We start from the raw sequence: 24,621 nt of genomic DNA, 5'->3' as shown, positions 1-24,621 counted from the left end.
TGAGGCTGTGAAGGGTAATCTCGCAGCCCTTATTGAAGATTGGACTGTGCTCACCTTGGCTTCAACTAAAGTCCTTATTATACAAGTCAGACCCAAGGCCTGGGCCAGAAATGGGGTTTCCCAAACACGTGGCAGAGCGCTGTGGCTAGACATGGCCACATCATTTCCAAGTTCAGACTCTCACCCAAACAGCAGCCAAGCTTGAATTTGTGTACACTGAGCATACGCAACTTCATATGAAATTCAAGAGCTGCAACTGGGGTCTTCATAAGACCCACAGCAAATCTTAGGTTAGACAAACAGATTTTGAAGTCAACAGGAGTTGAAAATTTCAGCGCTCAGCAGACAGATCAGGCCAGTTGAATACATTTTGTTTCCACAAGTCACACAGTTTTATAAAACTGACATTTCTTTCCTGACTATTGATGTTCTCTGTTACCACCCTGGAAATGGCTTAGCTGAAAGTCCTGCCTCACGAGTTAAAAAAAAAAAAAAGAGTATATTGATTTTTATGAGCACTATGACGGTCTGAAACATAACCCTTAGGGGACTGTGTTCAATGGCTTCAATGGCTCATGGATGAGGCCCAAAGTCATGTCTGATTCAAATCCACAAGAGCGTTTGGTCCATTTTGAAAGAATGGATGGGTCGGAAATGCAGTTCCTGTAACCCCAGGCTTTGCTCCATGCTAAAGGTTTTTGAAAGTTTCTGACAATCAGCACAGCACAAAGCCACCCTTAGAAGCAAGAAAATAAAAACACCCTTACTACAACCTAACACCAGCAGGAAAAATATTTGGTTGAAACTTTAGGTGCGAATTATACTTGCTTAAGCTAGAACAAAAAGACAGAAACATCAAAATCTAGTAATGTGGAAACAAGGAAGGTTTAGCTCTTTAAAAAGAAAGGAAAGATAGATGTTTGAGGTAACAAACAAAAAACCCAAAATGCACAAACACATCACAGACATCTAAAAATAGCATTTTATACATTTTTGCCAGTGCTTCTCTGAGAGCAAGTTCTTTAAACAGAACTTAACAATTTTACAATTTTTTTTTAAAAAAATATGTCATCCTAAAATAGCCCATCAATCCTTACCCAAACTTTCTGTATTTCTACAAAAATAGATGCACAAAGAGCTACAAAATACTGTATTCCTGAAAGGAGGCGCACTGTACTCAAGGGAGAGTCTTTTTCCTGACAATTGAGACTGTTCATAAAAATACCAAGCGGAACAAAACAAAACAAAACACTGTTAAAGGAGCAGAAAGGAGTTAGGTTGCCCAGCTGCAGCAGGCTCAGATTAGGAAAGAAGGAAAAGTTAGGTTTTTGTTTTCTTCCAACACTGTGGGACCCATAAATGGCCTTACAAACAAAAGGCTCAATAGCAAAACCAGAATGGTTGGCTCTTCATCTTCATGTGTGTCCTTTGCCCCATGCAGGAGGAGTCAACGACTCATATTGCCCGCCCAGCTGCGCTGACTCCAGCTCTAGCTGGTCTTAATTTATCTGAACTTCAGAACCAAGAAGTTTCCTTGCTCTTGTCCTGATGCTGGAGACCTACATTTCAGAACAGAAAAAAGATAATTAAGATTTGATACAGCTTTTTCCTCCCCCTCCCCAAGCAACTGAAGTAAGGATAAACAGGTTTTGAATAAAAAAAAACAACAACAAACAAACAGAAAAAACCCCACAATTTACCAGCCTAGCGGACTTGTTAGTAATGTTGTTATTGCTCCCAATTTTATAGTTTATGTGGGATAAGCTTAAACCACACTTAAGTTTTAGACTGGCTCAAGCAGTTCAGGAATGCTGATAAAATCCTGCGTGTGCTTCCTTGTTTTGGCCTTATTTGGAGCATGGTATGGCGTGATAAAATCCTCCAGCACGGTCTGCATAAATAATCCAGTATGCAACAGAATAATTTTCCTGACAGGGGCCAGCCACAGACCCTACCTCTTTTAGAAAAGGCCTGTGACACTTTAGGATCTCACAGTTTCTATGGCATTTCATCTTAGAGAGGAGAAAGGGAAAATGTTCCTGCAGCATGTAAAAAACCCAAATAATTTCACCTACGGAGTGTCAGATTTTTAGCCAAGAATGGATAGTGCTTCCACATGGGAAAAATTAATGATTTTCAGCTTACATTTGTTATGAGTTCCTCTAACATTTTCCTTTATAAAAAGTGAGGACTATCTAATAAATGTGGTGCTATGTTGTGGCTTTAGCATTATAGACTTGGAACCCATGTTATAATCTAGGACTTCTCGGCTCCAGAGGGATTCAATCTTTGCTAGATTTACACTCAATAGGGCGTATACCTAAAATCCAGACAATAGAGAGAGAGGTGCGGATGAAACTTCCCAAAGAAGATACATTCTTGCTCATTTATAGGGAAAGTAGAACAGAGAGAGGTGCAAGCACATATTTTAAGAAACAATAAGGCACTTAGGACTCACTGATTTAAAACCTGCCCCTTGACGTTTTGAGCCAAGCAAATCAGGTTTAATGAAATGAAGGTGCACTTCCCACTATAAATCATCATTGCTATATAGACAGCAATGCTCTGTCCTGTGTCATACTATAAATTGCCCTGCTACACGGTGTACCAAGACCAATGCATCAACTACTTCATCTGTTAAGAATTTAGGGCCAATTTCACCACTAACCTAAGTAGGGGCAACTGCAGGTCTCAATGATGTTGCAACCATTGAAGCTCCATGTTCATTTGATCATTAACCTGTGAAAATTGATAGATCTACATGCTAAGCATGGAACTCTTATTTCCATATCTGATCAGACAGTGAAACACAGAGACCCATATGTTTTCAGAAAGCCTAACAGGTACAATGGGTTTAGATCTGACCACCACCTCCTTGTTTTAGGAGTACAATCAGTTAAATCTCTAATGATCATAGAATCATAGAACAGTTTGGGTTAGAAGGGACTGTCAAAGGCCATCTAGTCCAACCCCTCTGCAATGAGCAGGGACATCTGCAACTAGATCAGGTTGCTCAGAGCCCCGTCCAGCCTGACCTTGAACGTCTCCAGGGATGGGGCATCTACCACCTCTCTGGGCGACCTGTGACAGTGTTTCACCACCCTCATCGTGAAAAATTCCTCCTTCTATCTAGCCAAAATCTCCCCTCTTTTAGTTTGAAACCATCACCCCTTGTCTTATCGCAACAGGCCCTGCTAAAAAGTCTGTTCCCACCTTTCTTATAAGCCCCCCTTGAAGTACTGAAAGGCTGCAAGAAAGTCTTCCTGGAGCCTTCTCTTCTCCAGGCTGAACAACCCCAACTGTCTCTGCCTGTCCTCACAGGAGAGGTGTTCCAGCCCTCTGAACATCACTCCTCACGATGATCAACATCATGTCGGAGTCGAGCTACAAAGCAACTAACAGTCACATAAAAGACGACAGCATATTGCTCTATCTGTGTGAGGATCCCCAAGCAGCATCCAAATACTTGTGTGTCCAGCAGTGAGCAGATAGGAAAAGCAGAGCACACAGGTATAGCATGCCAAACCCTGTCCAGTGGCTTTCTGCTCCTTCTCACATGCACTTGCATCTATTTCTTTAATTAATGCATGCCCTCAATTAATGCATGCCTATAAAAACATGTTTAGAGGCTCTTTACTCAATGAGGATGTCTCCTTGTTGCTTAAAAGTTACTTGTTTTCCTGGCAGCATCATTCACAGGCAGAGTCATAATAAACTGCTGTTAGTTTCCTTCAAAGATCCCTCAATGGAAGTGATGACAATTTTGTGTTATTTTTCCCCTCGTGTTTATAATTTTTTTTGTAAAAAAGACGACACAAAAAAAGGGGGAGTCAGACAGCAGAAACCTTTCAGAGTGTAAAGAAGTCATTTAAGCTCACCAGTGGAGCACTAAAGGTCACCAGAGGCAATGGAAGCTGATGAGAAGCGAAACGGATTATATGGCTCCTAGCAGCTTAAAAAAATAAAAAAAAGACACACACACCTGGTTTAAGAGGATGCCCACCTGACAGCAGTAACAGGCAGAAGGGAAATGACTAGCTGAACAGACACCGTCCTAGTTAGGTGTCTTTGCAACTAACAGAAATAATTGTAACAAGGAGGTTTAAGGTATAGCTATTAAGTCTAAACAGCCATGAAAAACAACCAAAAAAATCAAAGTTGACTTAGTTACAGAACTGAACGTGGAACACTTTCCCTGCCTTTTCCTCACTACATTCCCACCTCCTTCATGGCAAGGCTGTCTACAGTCCTCATATGTCATCCGAGTGCAACCCTGCTACTAGCCGAAAGCTTTTGTTTGCAGCCTGGTGCAAGGGCATTCTCCTCTCAGCAATGACCCCCCCCTTGCCTGGCGCGAGTCAGCACAGCCGCCCGGCCCTGGGATGCCAGCGTTACAGCTCGTTGCCACACGCAGAAAGCAGGTTCTGTGGGAACATCTAAACAAACTTACGGAGCTGTGACAAACTCGTGGGGTGTGCGCGAACGCAGACAACTCTGCAGAAAGCAGTAGGCTGACCACTCAAGGTCTGTATTCCACGTGACACGCTGACGTACTGACGTTTCCAAAAGTGGACTTTCCACAATTAGCCAGGACTAGAGGATGTCAATTAATTCACCTAAATTTAAATTTATGCACCTCAATGTGCATAACTTTGCACGATAAAGGACACGCACCTAAGTTCCAGGATCGACTTAGAGCCCTCAGATATGCCAAAATCCCGCTCTGCTTTTAGCGTGCTGGGGCTTACAGGAAGCCTCCTCCAGCACATCTGTCCAACAGCAGGGCAGGATATCCTCCCAGGCTCCGCAGTAGCAGGGCAAGTTGCTCTGCTCTCCTCCCCACAGGGCTGCCTGCAGACCTGGCAGCTGCCAGCACAGCCGTATCCCACTGACCACCTGAAGTGCCTGGTGCGCAGGGCAGCCTCCCGCCCTGCTCCCGAGGAAAACGCTGACGGCCGTAACCACCAGTTCCGCTGCAAGACAGCAGTTCCCCTCCCTGCCTCCCTGGTCTTAAGCGCTCAACTCGGCCTGTGCACCCTTAAGATAAACACAGGGATTTAGCCCCAACACTGTGGGATTACGGCTGCAGCAAGGCGCGCTGTGCATATGCCGTGAACTGCAGGCAGTGCTGTTAGGGGCTGACCTTGCTCTGCTTGACATCGGTGGGGCAGGGAGTTGTGGTCTAAAGCACAAACATGTTGTGCTTTTATCAATGTGTTTATAACAATGCTTGATATAAGACGTACTTTTATATTGAGCATTATACCTTGGCACTTCAGCTCTGGAAAGACGCTGCATACCAGCAGCCACAAACACAACAGGTTTTAATTGATTTTTGATGTACACCAGCATTTTCTTTAATCCCACTTGTACCAATACAGAAGCTTCCAAAAGGGTTAATTTGCAGCACGCAACGTGAGGATTAAGCCACGTTTAAAGGGAATCAGGTAGCTAAATCCCTCTTCATCCCCTAAAACAGGACCATGTAAGTTCAAACAGATGTGCGAGACAGATCAATACTTTGTTAGCTCTATGAACGGTGATACGCTGATGTCCCACACAATCTGTTCTGAAACATAAATTCCCAAACTATACCATGCATGCAAGGGGAACCCCCTCTTAACCCCTGAAGCTATTCAGCATCATCCATTCACGAGATCCAACATTTGGCTTAGTGTGGCAGAGATGCAACAATGGAGCTGGAAACGGGTAAAATTACAGCCAGCCTGCCCTGATCCCAACACTATCGTTCCCTATAATTCAGCGTGAGGAATTTTGCAAATGTTTCTATAATCGCATGTGACAGTAGCATCAGAAATGTGACCCACAGTAAGGGGAGGGAGGAATCATTTTCGTATCTGAAGGGCTCTGAAGAGCAATATCTAGGTATATACCAAATGAGCTTTTCTATATAAATCATCTGAGGCTCATGGAATCTGATATATTGACAGCTCCACAGCTTGATGTCTTTTATTCTCCAGGGAACTGTGAGCAAAGACTTCCAGAACTGAAGTTTTCTTGCCACTATGCCCTCACCCTACCCTGGAGAAACCACTTCCATGCTGCAGAAAGCCAGTACGCTCCTCCAGGCCCTTCAGTTTTTAGCCTCTCTGTTGAGATTACTGTCTCACATGAGAGTTAAACGTAATGAAATTCTGTGTGATGTGGAGACTTATCCGGTACAATCCCCCCCGGGAGTGGACCTGGAGGAAGAAAAGCTTCACCTGTGCTGGCTGAAGCACCACACAACTCAGTGTGGTGCTTCAGCAGCTCCCTCCTCTCCCCAGCAGCACAACACTCCTCCCCGGGGACGACACCATGAGAGATGCATGCAACAGACCGGGGCAGTTGAGCTCCCTCTTTTCACTACGAACACACTTCGAATGTCTGTCAGCAACGCATTTGTCTCAAATCTACCAGCTTCTGGCAAGGCTGGAAAGGGAGCACAAAGCCTTCCTGGTCTTCCCAGCAAGCCTCTGCTTGGAGAGCACAGGAGAGATGAGTGTGCAGGGTAGAGTAAATAATTGTAATGTCACAGGCTACCACTACCTGTTGTGTTTCGTTGCTTGGTCCCTTGTTTCCAAAGCTTTATGTGGCTGCTTGATAAGGTTTTGCTGTTGTGTTTCAGTGCATGGCCATTTTGAACAGTCACAAGCAGGTGAGACATTGCTCCGCTGAGATGCTCTGTTCCTGCAAACCAGTCACACATCATTTTCCGTCTTTCTTTTCCCCAACAGGAACTCATGGACTAAAACCCTCACATCAGGCATGGGCCAGAAATTCACAGTTCAGGCCTTCTCCACTGGCTCCCATGCTGAGTAGACAACTACAAGACATGCACCCACTGTTAAGCACTGCCAAATCAGGATCCTGATAAAATTAGCATCCAGCTATACCCCTCTATAGGGATTTTCACAAGGATCAGGCAGCACCAAGCAAAGGCTATACTGGTCCTGTAAGGCAGTGCTAGGACCCATAGTCCTTTTTGAGATACTGTGCTCTTACAGAAAAGAGAAAAAGCACCTGATTTATTAGACATACTCCTACCAACGAAGTAGTAGCAAGCAAACCAACTTGCCCAGTGCTGAAACAACTCACAGCCTAGGCTGGACTCATACCTAAGCCAGGTAGTGTTTTTTTCGGACTAACAATCCCTTACGCAGTTCTCTTCTCTTCTCCATCTCCAGAAGGTTAAGTCAAATACCAGAGCTCTGGAGCTGTACTGCTGGGGCTACTCTCAGACCACAGGGCTCGACGCCTCTACCAGTGGCAGTGACAGTTTGCTCATGCTTCAGAGAAAGCAGCTCACTCCCATAATGGAATTTGTCAGTAGAGCAAAGCTTGAGATCCCAGTCTTGTCAGATTATCATTTTATACCAGAAAGCATAAAACATAATAACATTTCCAGCCATGCCAATGATACAAGAGGAATTAATAGATATAAAATCGTCCAGTGTTAAGAATCCTATTATGCTTTTTCTTAATTTCTTGAGGCAGCAAGTCACATGGTATTTCGAAGAGAATATTGGTTCCTAGTTGCTATTAAGGGAAGAGAGAGAGTTTTTTATTGGGTTAGCTCAGTTATAATTGGGTTTTGGGCTCGTAGTATTTCTATGACAGCATTTTTTTTCTCCCCCAATTCTTTGCTCCCCTGCACACTAATCAGAGCAAGCAAGTGCTTCTCACATGTTCAATCAGTTAGCTAGAGCTATCAAGAAGAGAGACAAACAGATACTTTAAGGAAAAGGGAACAGAGATGCAAACCTAGTATTTCCTTAATAAATAACATAATAGGTTTAAGAAGTACTAATCTGCAAGGTCTGCTGCTGGTGAGACAAAGCAGAAAAAGGAGACCTCAACAGTGCATATGAGCTCCCTGACGGATGCGCTGGAAACTCTTAGTCACCCATCACCTGACCGCAAGCAACTACGAACAGTGAGGGCTGCTTGACTGCTCCTAGCACAGAGATGGGAGGCTGCCAGTCACAGCTCACAGATCCAGATGTACTTTATGGAGGCTGTCCTACGGCTACACACCCTGCAGCAAAATGAATCCAATCCACAGACCTCTGCCTCGATCCTACAGAAACAAGTTTAGTTTGATGGCGAGCACAGCTCAACAGGCATCTCTACTCTCTATGTGACACCTGGATACTACACAGGAAGGAAATGCCGATCTGTTCCAATTTAGATGAGTAAGATGCAATCCTCATGCACTGACAAGTTATTAGTTCAGTCCTCATTGGAGCTGTATTTTGGTGAATGCACAGATGAACCAGTTGAACAAGCTGGAAGCTTCCACATGGAAGTTTAATTAACCATTTCCCAGAAGATTTAAACCAAAAAAAATGCATATCATGTCACAACTCATTTGGCTTGAATGGGACCACGGCAGACAAAAGTCTCTCAGCAAAAAGCGGTGAGAGCTGGATGTTTCACAGCTCATCTGCCCTGACAGCAATTTCAGGAGCGATTCCCACCTGGAAATATATTTGGAGAAGGCTCTGAGAACAAGCCCTGCTTCAGCTGCAAGGAGTCCACCTCTTTGCTCAAATTCTTCCTCTTAAAACAAGTCACAGACACAATCAAACCATCTTACCTGTGTCAAACCCAAAACTTGGCACAATGTCCACGGTTCCATGAAAGGCTCCAGCCCATGCTGAGGTAGTGCTGGTGACAGCAGCGGGATCTGTCTTTGTCACGTCACACTGGGGAGCAGGAATCCTGGCTGCGCGGACTGAAGGCATCAGCAGGGACCCATACCGGGGGTCGCGGTGCGAGCTGGGATGGTGATGGTGCATGTGTGGATGAGGGTGATGACGATGCATGTACACGTCATGCATGTGTGCATATGAAGGGCTCACCTGAGATGCTAAAGGATAATGCCAGGAGTCAGATGCAGCAGGGGGAGGAGGTGGGGCAGTCTGATGAAGGCCATGTCCTGGCCAGCTGCTGGGATCTGGTGTTGGGAAGGTGCCTGGTGCAGTAACGGGGAAATCGGGGTGTACTCCACTTAAGCATGGTGGAGGGGGAGGCTGATAAGAGCTGGTCCAAAATGAAGTTGGGAAACTGCTCCTTTGGCTTGAAATTGTTGAGCTTTCTGTTAAAGAGGAGAGAAATGAAGCATGACTGAGGCTGAACAACAAATTTAATGACAAAAACCCCACAATGATTTTTTACTCTCTAAAATTTGTAACACTGAACTCAAGCTTCCTCAGCAATTACAGAATCACAGGACAGTTGAGGTAGGAGGGGACCTTTTGAGATCATCTAGTCCAAGCCCCCTGCTCAAGTGGGGTCATATAGAGCAGGTTGTCCAGGACTCTGTCCAGTCATATTTTGACTGAGATCAAAACTCCACAACCTCTCTGGGAAACCTGTTCCAGTGTTTATCCAACCTCAACAAATAAAAAAAAACAAACCACAAACCCACCTAACAAAGAAAAAAAGAAGGAAAAAAGTGTTTTCTTGTGTTCAGATGGAATTTCCTGTTTTCTAATCCGTGCCTATTGCCTCTTGTCCTGTCAGCAAGCATTGCTAAGGAGAGCCTGGCTCCCCATCTTCACTCCCTCCCATCAGGTATTCACACAAATTGATAAAATCCCCTCAATAAGACTCTTATTCTCCAGGTTGAAGAGTCACAGCTCTCTAAGAATCTTGGTACAAGAATTATGAGGAGAGGTTAACTCTTGATCAAACCAGAGCACATCATTTAGAAAGGCAGCTGTAATGGCTGCAAAAGCTTGTGAGGACAGAAAACCAGGTCACACTTCAGAATAGAAGACATTTGCATAAAGGAAGAATCTTCTCAAACTAACTGCATGCTTTGATGAGATAAAGTTCATATCTAATGTGCTTACACTAGTCCCTTATAGAATATATCATACTGCCCTGTATCCACTAGGATTAGACAAGCAGAAACACCTATGTAACTAAAAGAACTTTTTGTCAGAAATAAAAGACTCGCTGCTTCCTATAGCTAGGGCTCAACTTATATTTAAATGGATTCCAATACCTCTACATTATGAAATCACATTCTAAAAATTCTTTTGAAGAAACAGTTAGTGTTTTTGATGTGTAGGAAAGTATTGGCATCTCCATTCTCACAATCCTCTTGCCAGCTCATGTTTGAACGTACTGCTTCATGCAATGTGTCTCAGCTCAAATAGGGTTTTTTTGGTTCAAAGATGGAAACATAAAAATACAGGACTTCACCTCTGATGAAAGAACAGTCATAAAAATAGTCTATGGAGAAATAAAGCCAGGGAATTTTAATATTTGACAAGGCAAGGAATCCTTTGTTCCTCATATAACATTTACAAAAATATTTATATTATTTTTTTTAAATGACCTTTTGTTTTGCTTTGTTTAATAAGCAACTGGAATGAGACTTGGGTGAAGACACCATTGAGAATGAACAGATTCTTCAAACACTCTTGCCTCTGAACTTCACTGACACAAAAGTATTTTGGAAACAAAAACTGCAAAAGTGTTTTCTGACTGCATCACTAGGACACTTGTGTAGCTGTTTTAAAATCCATTAAAATCATACAATTTTTTCCACACGTCAATTGGCTTTGATCTAGGCAGTTTATTGAGCCTGATTAACTTCTGATATTGGAAATAAACTTTGCAAACACACTATGGACAAACATAGAGACCTTCTCGTCGTGCCAAACTTCTTCAGAGGCTGCAACCTTATCTAGCAAACTGTACTCCCACATGGCTTTCTTCAAAGGGTTGCTTTTTTTTAGCAAACTATTTCTATTGTAATTCATGCTGGAAAACCGGAGAGAGCAGTCTTCAGAGAGACAGAAGCATCAGCACTCCACCGAAATCTGTATTGTTCCTTGTTTGTAAATTATTCCTTGTTGCAAGGAATTAGGCTGAGATGGAGAGTACCCATGGCTTACAGTGTTGGCAGCAGGGCTGACAAAAAAAAAGCAAAAACAAGCTGCTTCATGTCCAGTCTGTTGTCTTCCTCACTGCTTTACAGAGGAGCACAGCTTGACAATGCACTGCCAGTATTCTGGAAAATTAACCTCTGTAACCGAGAGTTTTTGGAAACTATCCGGCTGTTATCTGCATGGAAAAGCCCTAAATCCAAATCACTTCACTTCAAAAAAGCACAGAAAACCACAAAGTATCTGCAGGACAACTTTAATACCAGGAGAAAGAACTGTAAACCACTGGATTTGCCAGTATGAATTCATCCCAGATTGCATACCAGCTTGGCTTTACCAATCGGACAGAAGGTCTAGGCCACAGAAAACATGTTTGGTCATCTCCATTTTTCAAACCTGTGCACATTTCACAAAGCCATTACCACTGTCAGACACTGTCATGGATCAGCCCCCATCAAGACACCACTGATGTAACTGTAGAGGCCAACCTCACTTGTCCGGGTCAAGTCATGTCACTGGAGATACAGGGTCCATCCAGGTTATATGAACCTGGAAGAAAACTTCATCCACCCTGAGTGTTCACAGAGGATGCTACCAAGTATTAAGCGTGCAGCAACCCCATCAACAAGAATCATCTCTGTGTTGAACCACAACCCCCAACCACCACACATTACCATGGTGTTTGAAGAGTCTCCTTTCCTCCCCACCCTTAAAACAGTGAGCACAACCAATTATCTTTACAGATACCATCACGTCAGATACCTGGCCTCTATGGGGCACGGCAATGGAGAAACAGCCATTTCAGCACTGTCCTTGAGAAAGAAAAAAAAAAACAATCTGAGTAGCTTCTACAGGCTTTTGGGGTGGGGGGGAATAGGCATTTAACAAAAATTGTTTGCCAAGAAAGGTACTACAGTTACCACAGTTTCCTATCCTAAGTACAGGGAGGCAGAAAGATGGCAACATCTCAGATACCACGAAGTGGTGACTAATGCAAATGTTCATGGTGGCTGGCCAACGCGCACTGAAAACATGCCAAAGTGCACACGCTGTAAAGAAGACAACGTATGGAATTTTATGTAGTACATTACTTCTCAGTTAAGGCAGGAGGAAAAAAACCCCAAAACTAAAACCCAAGAATGAAAAAACAAAAAACCAACCACAACAACAACTTTCAGCTAGGAAAAACACGTTGATAAAAATTCCATTACGGTAATATTAGTTTCATCAGCCCCTGCAAAAGTTTTCAGGTAGCTACATCTACAATTGACTATTCAAAGTCCGTGTTACTGAAGCCTGTTTCAGAGAACTATATTTCATAAAAAGTCAGTTTTGAAGTTAATTTTAGCCTAGACTGATCAGTATTTTCAACATACAAACGATGAAAACTTGCTCTTTTCGGGACAACAGGTTCTATTTTCTATACATAAGCAAAATTCTTCCTCGAAACAAAAAAACCCACACTATCACCTTAACGATGAAATACAAGCAGAAAACATCAGGTAAAGGAGAAATAACAGTGAGCTGAGTAGCCAGTTCATGCCCACGCACTTTCCATTTAAATCTGCACCTTCCAAAACAGCTATTGCAAACACAGAACCTTTTTTTTTTTTTTTTAACTTGCCTTTGAGTAATTTATTGACAAAAAATGCTGACTACCCACGAAGGTTATTTATAAAAGATCTTCAGGCTAATGGTATTTTAACTTCTTTAGGTAATGGGATACAAATTCACATCCGTTTGCTGTAACTGAGCATCTTTGACAACTGTACTAGCAGACCAAGGTGTTGGCATCATTCCTTCCCCACTTTTTTCAAGCAGGCATGTTTCAGAAACTTACTCAGGCCTGATAAAGCTCTTGTCAGTGTCTCTTCTCTGGAGAGAAGCTTTCTCAGCGTCCACAGCACAGAACCACGCGGCCCTGCCCAGCAGCCTCCCCAGGGATTTTCATACCGCTTCAGCAGGTGCGGTGACGGCAGAGGACATATCCCCTTACTTTATTCCCGGAAGACTTTCAGGACACGCAGACCTCTGCTCCCCGCCAACGGCACAGGGCATGCCGGGTCAGCAGGCAGCGTGGCTAAAGAAGCCTTATGCTGGGCCACCCTGTCCCCCGCAGACCCGACTGGGGAGGGCTGTGCAACTATGGGGTGAGCCAGGGAAAAACAGCAGGACACGTCTGAGGCCAAAGAAAAGACACACAACCCCACCCATGGTATGTCTCCAAGCTCATGAAGAAGGCTTGCTGTAGGCATGGGGTCTCTGGGGACTGCCTTGATCCCATCTCTAAACATTTATAGCCTGTCTGGGCCATTTATAAATGCTCCAGTCTCCTTTTTAGTAAGCATAGGTTCAATCCTGCTCTCAGTCGAGTCGACGGAAAATTTCCCATTAACATTAATGGTCCCGGCTCAAGCCATAAATTCCTTTAGCTCCCTAGCCACTTCTGCTGACCTTTGCTTAAACTTCCTCGGATTTGTCATCATCCTTCTGGAAAGCAAGTCCTTCTGTGCTATTTTTCTCTTCACAGTGGTTTCCAAAAATCCTATCTCTCTTTATTATCTGTGACTTTCATCAGTACACTCTCACCTCAACATCGCTGGTGATGAACTCCACCACTCCTACAAGGATCCTCACGGTATCTCGCTCACTCAACCCAATGCAAGGCCGATACTCACGATAGGTAGTTCATGTCCCTTTGCCAGCCCACACATGGACATGATCAGAAATAATGCCCCTGTGGATCTGAAGAACTACCACCACATTCAACAGAATGCGAACAGCGTCTTACCAACATGCTTTCTCCAGTCACCAGTTTTGAAATCTTATCTGTAAGGTCTGTCTAGTTTCTCTGGCAAGATAAACTCTTTGTCACGTTGATCATGCTTATATGCATGACAAGACATAATTGTTAAGGCAGTGTGCCAACACCTGGCAGTACCTACCATGTTTCTACTCCCTGCTTGGAAGCAGAGTAACGTCACCCCCATTGAACACAGGACAAGCCAGTAACGACAGCCACATCTCTCTCACGAGCTCTGCCCGTGGGCAGGCTGCACTGCGCTGCACCACACAGCTGCAGCCACGTAGGCCAGGGCTTGCACCCGAGCCTACTCCAGCCTGTGCTGGCCCCTCCCGACCTGGAAAGCAGCCATAGATGAATCTTAATCACCTGGCAAAGTCACCCAAGAAGGCTGCATGGGTCTCCTCACGTCCAAGGCCGGCATCCCAAACAGCTTTGCTCTTGCCTCACGGGCCAAGTTTCACACCTGGAGCTTAAAAATGAGCCTCCAACCTTGCAGCAGACATTTGCAAAGCCACGCGAGCTCTGCCCCGCTCCTTCCAGGCCCCGGCAGAGCTGCGGGCTATGGCAAGCAGGGGAGATGCCTGCTTCTTCCATGCCTTTGGCACCGCTTTCCCCCTGTAACACTTCGGATCACTCAACCCCAAGAAGCTCCTCGGTTCTTTCAGATTTGGGGGGGAATTTTCCACCTCCACTGAGGAGCAAAGTTTCAGCTGCCATGCAATATGTGTTACCACACCACAGAGAGCAAGTTACTGCACCTCTTACCTCTCCACAGAGGACTTAGCCCTGCCTTGCTCTTGGTAAGGGCAGTTTCTGGATTGAAGCTACTGGCTTGGCTCAAAGCTCTTGAGAAGTGTTCATCCACTACTGAACCAATGTCTCCCTGGAAGTAAGTGAAAAGGACGCAGCGAGAGTTAAGGTACTCCATCTCAGCAGGCTGGTCTTTCTCATCCTCCTCTTGCTTGCTGGGAAGGGTCACTTCCAGAGACTCCTGCATCTTGTTGTATACAGCTAACTTCTTCTGGGATTAAAAACAAAACAAACAAGAGATGTATCACTGATGGCATTCAGTGCAAGCTCAACATCTGGTTTCCTTAAAGAAAAAATAACTGAATACATTGAATATTCATTTCATAATTACAGTTGGGGTACAGGGATATTTCGCACCGACACTTCACAAAGAAGAGGTTACCAGCGCCACTTAGAGTTTTTATTCCTCGCACACAGGTGGACCTGCTTCTCTGGCAAGTTTCACAACCACAATTTATTGGCAACGGCTTTCACTCAATACCTTCGAAAGAAAACAGACAGGCTCTAACAATTCACTCCTGACTCCACTCCCACCTGGAAAGGATATTCCCATCAGCAAAGGCTACGGAGGTCGAGTCCAGCCCTGCGGAAGGGTGGCCAGATACACGACGTCTGCATTTCACGCATCTAGCTGAACATGCACCAGGTTTTGCCAGCCGCACTCCCCCAGTCCAGAGTACATGGCCCTCTGGACTCCCCACATCCCATTGCTGAAGGCATAAAGATGGGAGAATTAAGCGCTCCCTGAAAAATTTGCCACCATATTATCAAAGTTCACAAAATACATGAATTCTCACTCACTGACAGGAAAATTTTTGTCATAGGAAGCTATACCTTAGGGTGGTGATTGGGGTTTGGGAGGCAGGGGGGTTTGAGGGTTTTTTTTGTTGTTTGGTTGGGTTGGGGTGTTTTGTTGTTGTTTTGGGGTTGGGGTGTTATGGGTTTGGGGTTTTTTTTCCCATTTTCCTTTTTTATTTTTTAAACTCCAGCTTCTGGAAAAAGGGACGAAAATGCAAGTCATAAAAAATTAAACGTGTGATCTGGGGGAAGAGAGGGATTGACAAGTCTGCAAACACATGCAAAAAAATCCACCCCAAACCAAACACACAGAGAAGCGTATTAAAAAAAAAAGAAAAAACAACCCTGCACAAGCCATCTGTGAATGGCTATTTCAGAATTTTCTCTCTCTCAAATCAAACCTAAATGTCAAAATAAATGTGTGTGAAGATCCATTTTGCATGGAACATATTTTTCAGATGTTCCACTTTACAACTGTTTTCACAGAAAAAAATCTCCCAACAACAGTCAAGCTGCAGGAATCATAGCTTTTAGCTAGCTAGCCATTTCCACAACTGACTGTACACACAAGCAGCTTCAGGAACCCAAAAACAACTACAGCACATATGTAAAAGTATTTCATAGTTTTTCTATAGAATTACAGTTTGACTTATCTTTTATGGTTTGCTTGGCAACACTTTAGCGCCATCAGAATCCCTTTAAGTTTACAGCTTTCTTCCCTTTTTCCAAAGTTGTTCTATAGAAAACAACTCCACAGCCTATAAAGTTCCATTTATACAAGAAATACACTTGTCCCATTTAGAAATAATTGAAAGTCATTTTCCGATAGTGTATACCATCAATACATTTACATCAGGTGCTTTTGAAAACTGTATAAGCCTATACAGATTCTCTCATTATAATACAAAATAGATACTCTGTGGCTAAGTCTTAATTATGAATGGTTATTAAAAAAAATAACTGTAAGGAAGAGCAACTGACAAGTGGAACTAAAATCTACAATACTAAAAGCTCATAGCAACTACGTGATGTATCTGGCACTACAGTAGGTTAACCGATAAACATAAAACAGCTCAGTAATACCTTTAATTCCAATGCTGTTGCACGAACTGCAATGAGGGATGTAAGTAATTTTATTTTACAGTTTGCGATATCCAGTGGTCTAGAATTCAAGTAAATCTGTGCTTCACAAAGCACATTATACTGTTGCTCCGCTTAGCCCACTATTATTTAATTTAGACTTACAGTTTTATCCCAAGATCCTATAATACATAAAGAAAAGCTGTGGGACTCACTTTCAAAAAAAAAAGAAAAGAACCAAAGATGGAAACAGCAAATTAAAACAGTTTTACTAGAAACTAAAATTGCTAAAACAAAACATATTCTGAGGGTCAGAAACATATTTTTGCCAATGCAAAATTTGGGGTGACCTATACTTTTTTCGTGCTTTGTGCATTCTGTAAACAAACAAATAAGCAAAAACCCTCCTAATATTTGTCCCTGAAATGCTTACTAAGCTATCACTCATGGTGAACTTCATGGTTTTGCCTAAGTAGTCATAGAACAATGAGATCTCAGTAAGACAGAAATGGTTATTTCATTTATTGCATACACAGGAGACATAGGCATTAGAAATCTGCAACACATCTACCTCAGTGACTTGATCATTCTTAAAGGTGCACCATAACCCAGATCCTCTTAAAAATGCAAGACAAGTGGTTGGGAAGGGTGGTTTTTGCATTTTTGTTTTTGGTTGGGTTTTCTTTTTTAAGCAGAGACAAAGTATGAAAGAATCCTTTATAGACGTCTAAACAGATACTGATCTATTACAACGTCTTGGGCGCAGTGTATATACCAGACCTTGAACACAAGCAACACACTTTAAAAGCTGACTTCTATCATTATAGGTACACTATTTGTATTTATACTGCAAGTATGCAAATACATATACAAGCACGCAATTATATACAGAAACACATCATTTAATATAGCCCCTGGCTTGACTTGGTTATCAGGAAGGAAGTCTTTCAATGTTCCTATATAGCGACTGGAGCTCAGGAAATTAAAACTTATCTCCAGAGTCGCTTCTCTCTGCAGGAATGTTCCCCCTTCCACAGCCTAAGAATCTAATTCATTTTCCATTTCAACTCTCTTCCCTCCTATCCAGTCCATGGGCAGTCATTACAAGATATTATGAGCACTTGCTGCTTTTGAAAACACCAGTCTGACCTTCTTTTTTTTTATTTAAATGTAAAAAAAGATGGTAGTACTGATGGACAAGTACAAGGCCTTGTGTAAAGACTGAAGTTATTCAGAGTTAAAAGTTGTGTTTTGTGGCGAGTTTTTTGCAAAGGAAGAGAGTTCTAAATTGAAAGATTTTTCAAAACAGCATCAAGCCTGTGATCAGACACAGATCTAATTAATTTGTATTTCAGGAAGAAATTATCAGCCTGTAATTACAGAACTCTTTAAACAAGAGACAACAGTGAGCTAAAGTGACTCAACAAGTTTTCCTTGTATGCAATGTACATACATCCTTTCCATTGTATATATCCCTTAATAATGTTTTTTCTCCCCCCAACTCCCTTAAAATTCCCTGTCTGCTCACAAATTCCATATTACTTTTTCTGATCTTAACAGTAATCTTCTCATAGCATTTCTGAGTGCACTTGTGTGAGTGGAAAAGTATGCAAGATCAACAACTGATAAATGAATTTGTCCCACCATCATGGGGTGGTGGGGAACAAAAAACCCCAACCAAACCAACCCAAAAAAAGAAACAAACAGGTTAAGTTTCTGATAATTAATCTGGGCTATCCCAGTTTCACTCGTACTTTCTTCATACAAACAGTTCTGGCATATATTTAGGTAGCCAACAGTATCTGTAAGATCTTTATGAAGTGTATTTTCTGACCAAACACAATGTTATTTCTTGCCTATATTCAGATTGCCAATACTTTAATATATTCATGAAATCCACCTCTTCTCTCCCTTACAAACTAGAGATTGACATTAAGCAGCCTCTGAAAAACAAAACAAAATAAACACACAAAATCTCATCTTGGCCAAGACCCAGAATACAGAATTAGAAGTCAGCTTAGTGTACCGGGGAATAGGGAAATTCAGTGTCTATAGCACCTGATGCGAGCTTAGATGATAGACCCCAGTTTGTGACTGAAGAATGAGAGGTACAGCCTCTGGGTAAACAGTGCTGCACAGCATGGGCTGAATCCAGCTTCAACGAACGTTATTTTAGTTATTTCATATATTCACCAAACAGGCTCTTCCAAAGAGAATTTAAACTTTTAACTGAAAGTTGTCTAACAACAGGAAACTAAAGGTCAATAGCAATCACCGCTAATATGGGAATATTAAAGAGAAGGTTTATGCTGGATAAGCATCATCCTGTCTTAGACCAAGAAAGCATGTGGTCCAAAACCTCACACAAAACCCCTGTCTTGAAGATTCCTGTTATTTTCTGACATACCCTGTCCAGAACCAAGCAAAACGGTTCTCATGCAGTGAAATTCTGGCCACATTAAAGCCAATGGCAAAAGTCCAACTAACTTCAAGGGTCCCGGGTCTCACCCAGGGTGTCTGGTAAAAATGTCGGAACATTCCTCTTCGCAAATTGAAAAAAAAATTCACTTCCAGCTGAACCCAGCTAGTAGGCAGCAAAACAGAAAAACAACCAAGCACAGTTGAGAACAGAGAAAGTTTTAGCTTAGCCAAGTTCGAATCAAAAATTCAGGCCAGCTCTTATTTTTCATATAAGCTGGTTGCCTATTCCTACAACTTATTATCTCCATACACGCCATCAAACAGCATATGGTCCTTTATGCTCCCAAGCATGAAAGTCTGGTGTGGCTGCGGCCACCTGTTACAGATTTTCCATTATGAGAGAAAGAACAGGAACCAAAAATAAAGAATAACTACACTGAGGAAACACTATATGACCCTATCCTGAGAAAAAGGCTGTCATTTAACATAAGCTTCTGAGAAGGAATTTCAGCAACAAACTCGAGGCAAATCACGGACAGTCCCTCCATTTGTGGAGCTGTCTGCCAAGCAGGCTCCTATTGATAACACAGAAAGTATTCAAGGAAGAAGACAATTTCAAGCAATCAAGAGCATGGAATGCTGGGCCTAAAAGCAGTATTTACAGCATGCCCCGAAAACATGAAATGCTAACTTCTGCCCTTGCAAATGAGCAAGCCAGGAGCAAAGCCACACGCTTGCTTTCAGGTGAGCCACTGGCTTTGCAGCAGTAGAGCCTGGAGCTCCTGCTACGCGCTGCTGATGGAGGGAAGTGGTGGGGAAAGAACGACTTTATACATCTTTTGCTGTACATCCAAACAGACGTGTACTGTCACAGTCTAAAGCTCTATTTTTATATAGAGGAAGATCAAATAGAATTCGGTCCCAGTCAGAACAACAAAGTAAAGCAAGCCAAATTTTTTAAATCGGCAGTGTCTTGTGGGATTAAACAAAACAAACCAACAGAAGCCCACACACAGGGGCAAGACTTAATCCAGCTTTTACATGCTGTAATTCCGAGAGTAGCCTTTAAAGGTGAATTATATAGGTCTGATACAGCTTCCCGTGAAGTCAGCAGTAGGGCAAACTCCAGGCTTCAGAGCAAGCCCTGAGAAAGCATCTGAACTACAAAAAATGCATGTGAAGCTATCTTCTGCTGTTACCGGCTGTGTTAGATACTGCGGACTGCCACACAGTATAAGCAGTATAATAAACCTGGCCTCAAAGTTGTGAGCACATGATACAAAGGACTTCACTGAAAACTAAGCTACAGTATGCGAATTAGCGTTTATCTACAGCCAGCTAACACAATGTTAAATGCAACTTGTCCTTGTCTGCAGTGTTGGAAGGAAGAGTTGAGTTAGTGACCTAATTTGCTAATGAAGACAAGCCCTTATCTGGAAAAAGTCTGTCTATAGCACTGCCAGCAGAAAGTCTGACTTGAGCATATCACAACTCTTTATGCAAGACTTGATTTAGCAAGGATGGTGTTGGCTTAGCTCTCTACATCTACATACCATGGAGAAATTCCAAAACTACCATTTACTGTAAACTTCCCATTTCAAAGGTCTTAAGCTCAGCTGTTAGTGAGCCAGGGTGAATCCTACCTTAGCCTCAGCTCTGCAGCTTGCTATGCCTAGATTGACAGGGCATGGCAAGCCATCACGGTGTTCCGTGTGCACCAAGAATACGACGGGATTCTTCACCGATTATGTGTTTCCAGAGTCTCTTCGAATGAGCAGCTCTGTTGTTACACCCATTCCTCACCCAACCCATAGGGAAGCCAAAACTTACTACTACAGCTGTACAGCCCCTCAGGAAAGCATACGATGAAGAGCATTTTAATTTCGCCATTCTGCAGGGCTTTACCCTCACGCAGGCACGGCTCCTTACCACGCACAGGAACACGTTTGTATTCTCACAACAGCACACACTCGCTCTGTCTTTTGGCAAAGAAATATGGAAACCCCAATTTATCTGGAGAATTAGGGCCACACCCCATTTTCGTCAGTTCCTTCTGGCATGGTATGAGCATGTATATATCTTACTTCCCTCCAGCAAACACCCTGGACTTCAGCAATCTGAAAGATCTAAGGTGCTAAGCCTCCACTCCCATTAACATTCAGTAGGAATTCAGGCTCCAGTCCATTAAGCACTCTAAAAAAAAAAAATCCCATCTAAATTAATTTGCTAGTTAAGTCCTTTCTTGGCCAAGGATTGGTGAAAACTAAGCTTCCAGAAATTCTGCATTTCTGTGCAAGGCAAAAATCAGCTTTGTGCTGATTCTAAGGGAGTAAAAACTACAGATACAGAAATGTGGGAATAACTTTAGAGTGGGGTAACTTTAAAAGGCACGATGGACCATCACCTAAATAAAAAAAAAAACTAACATTGTTTCTGTGCAACACAGGTGCATGCTAGTCCATCATTTAAAAGCAATTCGAGATGTTTTTAATTAAAAAAAAAAAAAAGAAAAGGAGATGACCATTCAATCCCCTTCCACTGCAGAGCAGTAGTAACACAACGCCAGCAGCTTGCTGGAGACACTTCTCCTGACCCACATATGCAGCACGCGACCTATAGAAACACAGGCAAGTTACCTCTCCAGAGAGACATTGCAGCCCAGAACTCGAGCCTATACATCTGCAATGGCAGCTAAGGACCTTGCTTTGCTCTTTAAAGGATACAAAACTGATACCGAAAGCTAGCATAACCAATTACATGTTTGTAACAGATGTATTACAAATACCTATGAAGACACACGAGCTTTAGTTAGAATAACACACCTACATCTCCTCATACTGGAAAGCCAACAGGAGCAGAGCACAGAGGAGCTTTCTCTCTCAGAAAACAAACCATTTTACTGAGTACTGGAAGACACTAGAGTACTAAAACAACACTGAAAAATGCTTCAATGGAGTCCTCGGATATTTTAAGGATAAGCTCCACTTTATCAGCTCCAATGCAGAGCTTTATTTTTAAGATATCTCACTAATTCATCTTCCCTCACTGTTATTTTTAAACCAAGTTTTAATTCCGGCAAAGAAGAACATTCTTTAAAATGGTCATCATCCTCACGAAGGGTGCAGGAGCGTTTTACATGTTGAACACATGTGTAAGAAGAAACAAAAACCTGGCAACAGATTCTTCATCCTTCTTTCTTATGCTCTTTACCAGTTTATTAAATGTCCCTGACAGGACAATTCTGAAGAAACAGAGACTTGCAGAATGTCGTGTGTTACCCAAACAATAAATCTTTCCACTACGACTACAGACGCATGAGGAGTTCATGCTATGCTTACTTTTTTTTTTTTTAAAAAAAAGCATTGGATTCAAGGAAAATACATAAACTGCTCTAAAGTTTGCAGCTGTTAGAATTAGAGGGTGTAACATTCGTAGTTGAGCAACGACAGCTCGATTTCTCAGTCTGACATTTGACTAGTTTGTGAAGACCCTCCAGTTCCAAATATTTCAGGAAAACTGGCGTAAGCAGGATTAACTAAACCAAATTGTCAATAACATGTAGGATAGCAAGGTTTAGAATGTTTTTTTGTGGAAACGGGATATACGGTGCTGGCCACAGCTCATGAGCTGTATTGGCTCAACAGAACTATCTGTGTTTCTTGTCTTGCATATCTACCTCCACTTTTCTTAAATAGCACAACCCACAAGAACTGAGTTTATTTAAAATGAAATTTCAAGAAACTTTGGTGTTCATTGGGGTGCCTCTGGGACATTTCATATATGGTGTTGCTTTCATCTGATGGTGAAACTTCATCATTCTGTTTAAAAATAAAAAGCAATTGCACTTGAGCATGACACAGCTGCTAATGATCGTTTAAGAGACTTTCTCGTACGTTGTGTTCGACACTCCAGATCTGGAAGAGAAATAGAGCCGATCACCTACAGAGTTAAATGCCAAAGGGTTCACCCAAGTTTCAATTGCAGTTTTCTACTTCTAAGTCTCTTAGTCAAAGAGTCAAGTTATTTGTGATTATTTATTTATTTTCCCTCCAAATCACGCAGGCTAATAACTGGGAGCTCCAGATACTCAAATGCAAAGCTCATAACTAAAATTACTGAATAGGTGGAAGGTTCTGCAAGCTGTGACCTAGATTAGAGAAGAAATAATAACGAAGGCACACTGCAACAGACAAAACTCACAAGTTTTCCAGAGCTTGCGTTTACAGTGAACAGCGTGAGCAACCTGGAAAAGTTCGCTGGGGTATCATTCCTGCAAACAGGCTCTCTCTCCCAACAATAAAGAAAAAACACAATAACACAACACGCGATAGGAATTTTAATGTTTTTAGCCCATATTCGTGTCTCCCAGGCAAGTTGATATTAGGGGTCACTTCCCATGTACGGAGAAAACAATCTTCACGGATAATAATGATAAAACCTTATGGAATGCAGCAACAACCAAAAAATGTATTCTCAGATGACTACATTAGGGCCAAGTCAATATTAGTCCCACTTCACCCACGCACTGCATAGTCTAAAAATGCTGTCAGCCTGATAAGAATTTCCTGATTCACTTTTTTTAAAAAAAAAAAAAAAACCAAAAAACCACACAACCAACACATCTGATCACCAAATTCATCTGGAAACTGGCCGCAGCCGATCTTCCAGGGGAGCCGGGGTGAGCGGGCCGGCGCGCCCCGTCCACAGGGAGCAGCGCGGGTCCTCTCCCGCCGGCGGGCGGAGATTCCGCCCGTCTGCGCGGCCGCGGACCGCACCGGCGGACGGCAAAGGCGCAGCTCTGCGCCGGTAACGGGGGCGAGCGGGGAGGCTCGTCAAGTAAGAAGCGACGGCAAAGAACAAGAAGGGGACGAAGGCAAGAAATAACTTTCTCCCCCTTCCCCGCTCCAGCGGAGGGAGCCAACATCCACCCCCTAAACACAGGAATTTGGGGGGGGGGGGGGAATCTTTTTAAAAAAGCTCTTACCGGGCTCCGTTGCTCCGGGGCACCCTCACCAGCTCCCCGCATCTCCAAATCAGGCCGGGGGCTGCATAGCGCATCGCTGGCTGGCCGGGGCGGAGACCTCCGCCCCGGCCAGCCAGCGATGCGCTATGCAGACCGTTGGGGGGGGGCCCTCCCCAAAAATCACCTCCACCCCCAAGTCCGCCAAACCGCTCCGACTTGCGCATTACCCCGCGCAACTCTTACCCTCCCCACAGCTCACCTGCGGGCAGTCCGTGGCGGGCGCGGCTGCGGGCAGATAGCGGGGTGCCCCGCAGGCCGGCGGGGCGGGCTGCTGCATGGCCACGTCCGAGCAGCTCATGGCCGCGGCCGCCCCGCACCGCCGCCTTCCTCCTCTTCGCCTTCTCCTTCTTCTTCCTCCTCCTCCTCCTTCTTCTCCTTCTCCTCCGCGCAGGGCGGCCGCGGCGGGGCGCCGCGCAGCCCCGGCTGCCAGCGCATCTTCGGCGGCCGCCGCGCCCCGCGCCCGCACTTATAGGGCGGCGGCAGCGCGGGGCGCCCCGGCCGCGGCGGCCGCGGGGGCGGGGACCGCGCCCCGCCCGCCCCCCGCGTGGCGGCTCCGCGGGCGCGCAGCACCTGCCCCCATCCCGTCCCGCGGAGGGGCTGTGCCGCTGCCCTCGGCCTTGGGGCCGGTTTGGGCCCCCCGCTTCGTAGTTACTTAATTCGCTTTGGGTGCGAGGGCCCCCCCCCCCCCCCTTCTGGCTGGGACTGGCCCCAGTCGAGCGTCACCCACACCAGCCACCCAACGCCTCCCCAGCGATTCACCCTGGGAGTCCACCTGGGGA

General features: G+C 43.9%; 1 protein-coding gene across 1 annotated transcript; it reads right to left on the bottom strand.

Annotated features, from left to right (window-relative positions):
* Positions 1-940: 940 nt before the first annotated feature.
* VGLL3 (vestigial like family member 3) lies at positions 941-24,140 on the bottom strand (the record flags this gene model as incomplete). The annotated part of the gene is made up of 4 exons (XM_082006442.1): positions 941-1,559; positions 8,600-9,100; positions 14,476-14,731; positions 24,042-24,140. 4 exons carry the CDS (start codon positions 24,138-24,140, stop codon positions 1,516-1,518), a joined length of 900 nt encoding a protein of 299 aa, XP_081862568.1. The 3' UTR covers positions 941-1,515.
* Between the last annotated feature and the right edge of the window lie 481 nt (positions 24,141-24,621).

The sequence above is a fragment of the Phaethon aethereus genome (genome assembly GCF_964289735.1).
Source record: "Phaethon aethereus genome assembly, chromosome: 1".
NCBI classification, from domain to species: Eukaryota; Metazoa; Chordata; class Aves; order Phaethontiformes; family Phaethontidae; genus Phaethon; species Phaethon aethereus.
Note: the sequence above shows the minus strand (reverse complement) of the source record. Positions and strands in the feature narration are given on the sequence as shown.